This window comes from Danio rerio, chromosome 7 (genome assembly GCF_049306965.1).
Source record: "Danio rerio strain Tuebingen ecotype United States chromosome 7, GRCz12tu, whole genome shotgun sequence".
Lineage (NCBI taxonomy): Eukaryota > Metazoa > Chordata > Actinopteri > Cypriniformes > Danionidae > Danio > Danio rerio.
The window spans coordinates 11,327,501-11,335,000 of record NC_133182.1 but is presented as its reverse complement, the minus strand read 5'-3'; the positions used below and the strand labels follow the sequence as shown (position 1 = coordinate 11,335,000).

The 7,500-nt window shown below is 35.7% G+C and overlaps 1 protein-coding gene and 1 long non-coding RNA gene across 4 annotated transcripts in view; one reads left to right on the top strand and one right to left on the bottom strand.

The window, feature by feature from the left end:
- cemip (cell migration inducing hyaluronidase 1) overlaps positions 1 to 7,500 on the bottom strand; it is a 1,140,081-nt gene that overhangs the window by 767,398 nt on the left and 365,183 nt on the right. For 2 of the 3 annotated variants that reach the window (XM_073908076.1, XM_073908077.1), the window contains exons 28-29: positions 6,440 to 6,540; positions 56 to 3,044 (exon numbers count right to left, since the gene is read on the bottom strand). The exons of the other annotated variant lie outside the window; for it this stretch is intronic. In XM_073908076.1, coding sequence (XP_073764177.1) covers positions 2,917 to 3,044; positions 6,440 to 6,540 — 229 coding nt within the window. In that variant the 3' untranslated portion in view covers positions 56 to 2,916. Of the gene's footprint in view, positions 1 to 55; positions 3,045 to 6,439; positions 6,541 to 7,500 lie in introns of those variants that run through there. 3 annotated transcript variants of the gene reach the window in all.
- The window catches only part of LOC141375310 (uncharacterized), a 70,284-nt gene that overhangs the window by 35,765 nt on the left and 27,019 nt on the right, over positions 1 to 7,500 (top strand). The gene's annotated exons all lie outside the window — the stretch shown is intronic.

Below are 7,500 nucleotides of genomic sequence, written 5' to 3'. Positions count from 1 at the left end.
TTTATTTTCTAAATAATGATACAAAAAGGTTAGTAAGCAGAGCATCACTCAAAGCTGAGGAAAAAAAAAGATTTATTTCTGTACAAAAGTCTTTACATTTTTTTTTTATCTAAAGTAATACATTTTTATTACCTGTAAATCATTCACATTTACATCACATCCATATACAACTTAAAGTAAATGTCATGTATATTTGAATTATACACTGAAGTGAAAATTGTACTTAAACCTTTACTTTTTTTTTTTTTTTGGTTGTTTTATTTTTACAGATAGGACAGAATTACATTACAACTTAAAAGTCCCTTAGAAGATGTCCCTTTTCTGGATTTGTGTAATAGTGCCTGTACAATAAATAAGTATAAAATATATCTCTGTTATCAATCAGGATTTTTTAGTTGTTGCTTTTTTTTAAGAAACACACAAAACATACAAAAACACTAACAAATTACAATCCCCGAAAAAAGACCAGCTATTTCGGCAAATGGACACGGTCGTTCTGCTTGCCAAAGGAAAGAAAAGCTGATTCCTCATCGCTGATCTGATCTTTTTATGATTAGCTGACATTTACTAATGCTCAGATTCAAATGCATTCTCTATTAATCTATTTAAAGGAACAGTTCACCAGAAAATCAGTGCTCTAGTATTAAAAGATAAAACTGCATGGTGCTCATTTCCGTTTATTTACATATCATATCTGTGTAAATATGCATAATATTATAAGTACTTTTATAGTGCTTTTGCTCATATATTTAAAGATTAAATCATATTTTTGCATTGATTTTGTTCCATGAAATTACAAGGAATTTTCAATCTTTTGGTGACATGTGCCTTTAAAGGGACAGTACACCTAAAAAGATTTAAAAGGGACCTATTATGCTTCTTACAAGATGCAAAATAAGTCTGTTGACTATAGAGAGAGAGAGTGTGAAGTTTAAAATAGTTCAGCTCAAAATACTGCACAAATAATGTTTTATAACTCTTAAAAAAACTGACCCTTTTAGGCTTTGATCCTAATTGTGGTGTTTTAGTCACTGTCACTTTAAATTCAAATGAGATTGTGCTCTTTTCAAAAGAGTGCGGGGCTACAAGTGCCTGTGTGTCAGCATAGTGGCAGATTCAAAAACAAGACTAACGCCCTATACTAACAAGGGTGATATGGTCACTAGGGGGCGGGGCTTACCCCTCTGATGACACGTACAAACTTGTTTTTATCAAGTGTATTTATACAAAAATTAAATTAATACATTTTTACCATTACCACTGCTGCCACACAACTGTGATTAAACCATGTATAATGTTGATTTTTGCATAATCGGTGATTAATACATTAAATTGTCATCATTTAATCCATTTTTTTGTTATTTCTTTTGAACATGTAGGAAGATATATTGAAGAATGTTGGAAAAAAAAAACTGCTATTGACTACTAATGTATTTTTTGTTAAAATTTCTACTATAAAAGTCAATAGCTGCATTTGAAATCCTTTACTTCCATACTATAGAGTAAGGATGGCTGACATGAAACTGATGTTTCGACAGATCCCAAAGGGCAAATGTTTTAAAACACTGCAAACATCTGAAACACCCAGGTCACGTGACTAAAGCGTTTCAAAACACCCAGGTCATGTGACTAAAGTGATTCGAATCACCCAGGTCATGTGACTAAAGTGATTTGAAACACTCAGGTCACGTGAATAAAGTGATTTGAAACATCCAGATCATGTGACTTAAGTGTTTCAAAACACCCAGGTCACGTAAATAAAGTGTTTCGAAACACCCAGGTCACATAACTGAAGTGATTTGAAACACCCAGGTCACGTGAATAAAGTGATTTGAAACATCCAAATCATATGACTAAAGTGTTTCGAAACACCCAGGTCACGTAAATAAAGTCATTCGAAACACCCAGGTCACGCGACTAAATTGATTAGAAACACCCAGTTCACGTGACTAAAGTGTTTCAAAACACCCAGGTCACATAACTGAAGTGATTTGAAACACCCAGGTCATGTGACTAACGTGATTCCAAACACCCAGGTCACGTGACTAAAGTGATTCGAAATACAAAGGTCATGTGACTAAAGTGATTCAAAGTGTCGATAATTTGTAGTATGTCCGAATTCGAAAGGCAGTATGTGAGAAGTACCCAAATGAGCTACTACTTCTGGCAAGATTCTGATGCGCATCTGACGAATGTTACGATATCCCATGATGCACAGCGAGAAAATTTATGAATAGAAGTGAAGTGAAGCAACTGACGCAGGTAGGTCATGTGATGATGACAAAATGGTGGATGTAGTACATCCGAGTTCCATTCATACTTCTGACATTCATACTGTATAGAACGTACATTTCAAATGGTCAAGTAGTACATTTAAATTCAAAAGTAGGCGATTTCGGAAGTAGCAAATGTTTGCGTTTTTCCAACATCCTTCAAAATATCTTGATTTGTGTTTATCACAAAGAAATTAATAAAAGTTTAGAATCACTTAAGTGTGAGTAAATAACGAGGAATTTATTTTTTTTAGGTGAACTGTACCTTTAAGTGCAACTATTACTTTTTTGCTGGCTCTCTTGTTCAACGCAAACGAAACCAACTCTTGTGCGTGACAGAAAAATGAGAAAACCTCACGACGTTTACAATCTGAAATCTTTTTCTACATATTTAAAAAAAATTAAATGAAAACATGAAGGCAAACATCACCCAGAGGGACGAAAACAAGGAATGTTGCGTTTGTTTTCAGTTCATTCGTTTTTTTGTTTTGTTTTTCTTTCGCCCATTGAAACTCAAGTATATTCAATTGACGACACGATCCAAAAAAGCACTTGACGTCCACGTTGTCACATACAGTGGAATGGGCCGGGAAACAGAAACACATGCTGGGCTGAGATGTGGGTTTCAGTAGTCAGTCGGTCTTCAGAGCTTCATCATCTTCACCACAGGAATCGGCAGCACTTGGTGGAGTTTGACTCGCTCGTCATCAACACTCATCTTCAGCCAGTCGGGCCGGAACGAGCCCTTGAAGCCCACAAACGCCAGTTTATCTGAGGGAAATGAAGCCACAGAATGAGACCTCAAAGATTATGCTGATGAGTTCATTATATGTTGTGTGGTTTGGTGGTTATTTAATGACTTTGTGGAATACTTGATTCTGATTGGTCAGCTGTGATGCTATTTGAATTTAACGGTATTTTAGTATACTATATTTATAATGGTTAGCACTGTCACCCCACAGCAAGAAGGTCACTGGTTCGAGTCCTGACTGGGTCGGTTGACATTTCTCTGTGGAGTTTGCACGTTCTCCTCGTGTTTGTTTGGGTTTCCTCCGGGTGCTCCGGTTTCCCCCACTGTCCAAACACATGTGCTATAAATGAACTGAATTAACTAAATTGGCCGTAGTGTATGTGTGTGAATGCGAGAGTGTATGGGTGTTTCCCAGTACTGGAAGGGCATCCACTGCGTAAAACATATGCTGGATAAGTGATAAATGGATTAAGTTGAAAGAAAATGAATTTATATATATATATATATATATATATATATATATATATATATATATATATATATATATATATATATATATACACATCCTGTGACTGTGAAATGTTTGGTGTCGTTCATGAACACGGCTGATGGGAAGACATGGAATGTAAGCTCAGAGAGCTTTGCCTGCTGAAATGACAACTGTAGATGATAAATGTAAGATGTGAAGGGAGTGTCGAGAGGAAGGACCCTGCTGCTCTGGTATGTGTGTGCGTGTGTGTCCAGTCCATCCCCCCAAAAAAAAGAACACTTCACATATGGCCATTGGTTTGTATTTGATTATCTGGGGGCTTCACTCCCAGATTCCCAAATAATACTGAATTATCTCACAGCAATTTGTAGCTTTTTGATTTAGTGGCTAATTCGTATAAATTTGTACGATCTCATTTGTAAAATTCAGTATGATTTGCTCATCTCACAATGACAGTTGAGATTAGGGGTGAGGTTTGGTGCCACACTTTTAAAAACCCCATGAACTTAATAACTGAACTGAATTTGTCTGAATAGGCGTCTAAACTGAGAAAACGTAACATGTGAGATGAAATTAAAGATACACTACTGTTTTTATTGTTAGAAGACGTCTCTAATCATGAATCATCCATGCATTTATTCACATTTTTCGTAAGCCTTGCTTAAATGTTTGTTTAATTGAACGATGCAAGTTTTAATCAAATATTTAGCACATGGCTAACATGTATTAACAAGAACCTAGCATATCTCTAGTACATGGCTAGCAGGTTTTAACATGCTATTAACCTAAATTAGCACATTGTTAACTTTTCAAGGTTAAAGAAAGATTTAGCACATGGCTAGCATGTTTTAACATGGTGCTAGCATGTTTCTAATATATGGCTAGTAGGTTTTAACATACCACTAACATAAATTAACACGTTGTTAACTTTTTAAGTTTAAAGACAGATTTAACACATGGCTAACATGTTTTAACATGATGCTAACATGTTTTAGTATATTGCTAGTATGTTTTAACATGCTACTAACATAAGTTAGTGTGCTGTTAACTTTTTAAGTTTGAAGAAAAGATTTAAAACATGGCTAACATGTATTACCAAGAACCTAGCATGTTTCTAGTACGTTGCTAGAATGTTTTAACATGCTACTCGCATGAATTAGCACGTTGTTAACTTTTTAAGAATAAAGAAATATTTAGAACATGGGTAATATGTTTTAACATGGTGCTAACATATTCCTAATATATTGCTAGTAGGTTTTAATATACTACTAACATAAATTAGCACGTTGTTAACTTTTTAAGTTTGAAGAAAGATTTTACACATGGCTAACATGTTTTAACATGATGCTAGCATGTTTCTAGTACATCCCTGGCATGTTTTAACACACTATTAACATAAATTAGCACATTATTATTAACTTTTTAAGGTTAAAGAAAGATTTAACACATGGTTAATTTGTTAACAAGAATCTAGCATGTTTCTAGTACATTGCTAGTATGTTTTGAAATGCTACTAGCATAAATTAGCACGTTGTTAACTTTTTGAAATTAAAGAAAGATTTAGCACGGCTAATGTATTTAAATATGGTGCTAACATGTTTCTAATACATTGCTAGTATGTTTTAACATGCTAAAAACATACATTTTAGCCATGTTTCTTATGTTTTAGAGTACAGGTGTCAAACTCAGTTCCAAAAGGGCCGCAGCTCTGCACAGTTTAGTTCAAACCCTAATTAAACACACCTGATCAAACTAATTGAGTCCTTCAGGCTTGTTTGAAACCTACAGGTAAGTGTGTTAGAGCAGGGTTGGAACTAAACTGTGCAGGGCTTCGGCCCTCCAGGAATTGAGTTTGACACCCCTGTTTTAGAGTGTTAGCACGTCCATATTGTTAGCTTGATTTAGTCTGTTTTTTTTTCTTTTTATTATTAATTAAAACATGCTACATATACTATGTAAAATTAACTGGCACTTGTCATAGCACTTATATATTATTGCAGTTTTGTTGATCAAACTGCTTTTCTTATTTTAAGTCACTTTGGAATTGCTAGCTAAATCAGTTGAAATGTTTCAGCATGTATTAGCATTTTAAAAGCACAAACCTATTAGCATTCTTTAGCAAGTGGCTAGCCTATTTTACAATGTTGCCATGGTTTATGTAGCAGTTTTCTAGTGTGATTTAACAGTGCAGTCAGTCTTAGCACATTGTTAGTATGCTTTAGCATGATTTAACATGTTGCTGTAGCATGTTTAGCACACAAATCCTTTATTAATAATATATACGTTTTAATTATGTCTCTTGACCATTTTAATGTGTATTTGGTAACACTTTAGGTTACTTAAACCATTAACTAACTAGCTTAAAAAACTACTGATTGGCTGTTTATTATCAGTTAGTAAAGGGTTTTAGGTGTTGGGTAGGATTAGGGATGAAGAATAAGATCCTACTTTATAACTACAAATGAATAGTTAGTGTTGGAGCCATTTATGGGTGGCAATTTTCTTTTGCACCACTAGAGGGTGTATGAGGTATTTATGCTCTCCTCAAGACGAGTGAGAGATGTGTAGAAGAAGAAGGTCAAACAAACTTTTTGACCGCCATGCTGTGAGAACGGGTTTATGTTTGTTTTGATGTTTACTTTTAATTTTGAGAAAGGACAATAAATGGATTGGAATATCCAACTTTATTTGTAATCGCATGGACATTTCACTTTTTTATTGACCCGTTCAAGCAACAAACGCATCAGAACCAAAGACCAAAATATTCGCCTCTACAGTTAGTTATATCGTAATAAAAGGCAGGTAATAAGAAAGGATTATTAATTGTGACCTAAACTAAAGTGCTATTGCGTATTTATTAAATAAATAAATGTTTCCAACCATGCACATGTATTGTCCTGAATGTGACTACGTGAATGGTATTACCTTTCAACTTGACCGTCTGATCTGCTCCAAGGGTACTGAGAAGTTTGGTCCATGGCCCTCTGCTGACCAGTTTCCCTTTAGACGTGATCAAAACCACTGACCTGCAAGTGTGAGAAATGAGTTAGTGGATGACAAGCTCAAAATACCACACAAATAATGTTTTATAACTCTTGGAATGGTGGCATGGTGGCTCAATGGTTAGCACTGTCGCCTCACAGAGAAAAGGTTGCTGGTTTGAGTCCCAGCTGGGTCAGTTGGTGTTTTTGTTTGGAGTTTCATGTTCTCCCCATGTTGGTGTGTGTTTCTTCCATGTGCTTCAGTTTCCCCCCACAGTCCAAAGACAAGCGCTAGAGGTGAATTGGATAAACTAAAATGCACAGTGTATAAGTGTGTGAATACGAGAGTGTATGAGTGTTTCCCAGTACTAGGAAGGGCTGGAAGGGCATTCATTGTGTAAAACATATGCTGGAATAGTTGACGGTCCAAATTGTGCCCTTGTGCTGATTGTCGCTTTAAATTCAAATGAGATTGTGCTCGTTTCAAAAGAGGGCGGGGCTATAAATGCCAATGTGTCACAATAATGGTGGACAGCTGCTTAGACTGACTGAGATGATCAACTCAATAAAGTGCATCTGCATAAATTATACTATATATTAAGCAAAAATAAATAAACAAACAGTGCTTTGTGTTTTTTCTGAGAGTCTAACAGTATTCAAGTACAGAAATCACATGTAAAACACATTCCCCAGCCACTTTATTAGGTACACCTTACTAGTACCGGGTTGGACCCCATTTTGCCTTCAGAACTGCCTTAATCCTTTGTGGCATTGATTCAACAAGGCACTGGAATTATTCCTCAGAGATTTTGGTCCACATTGACATGATAGCATCACGCAGTTGCTGCAGATTTGTCAGCTGCACATCCATGATGCGAATCTCCCCTTCCACCACATCCCAAAGGTGCTCTATTGGATTGAGATCTGGGGACTGTGAAGGCCATTTGAGTACAGTGAACTCAATAGCTGCATCCAAAATGGCACACTATGCACTCATGCATCCAT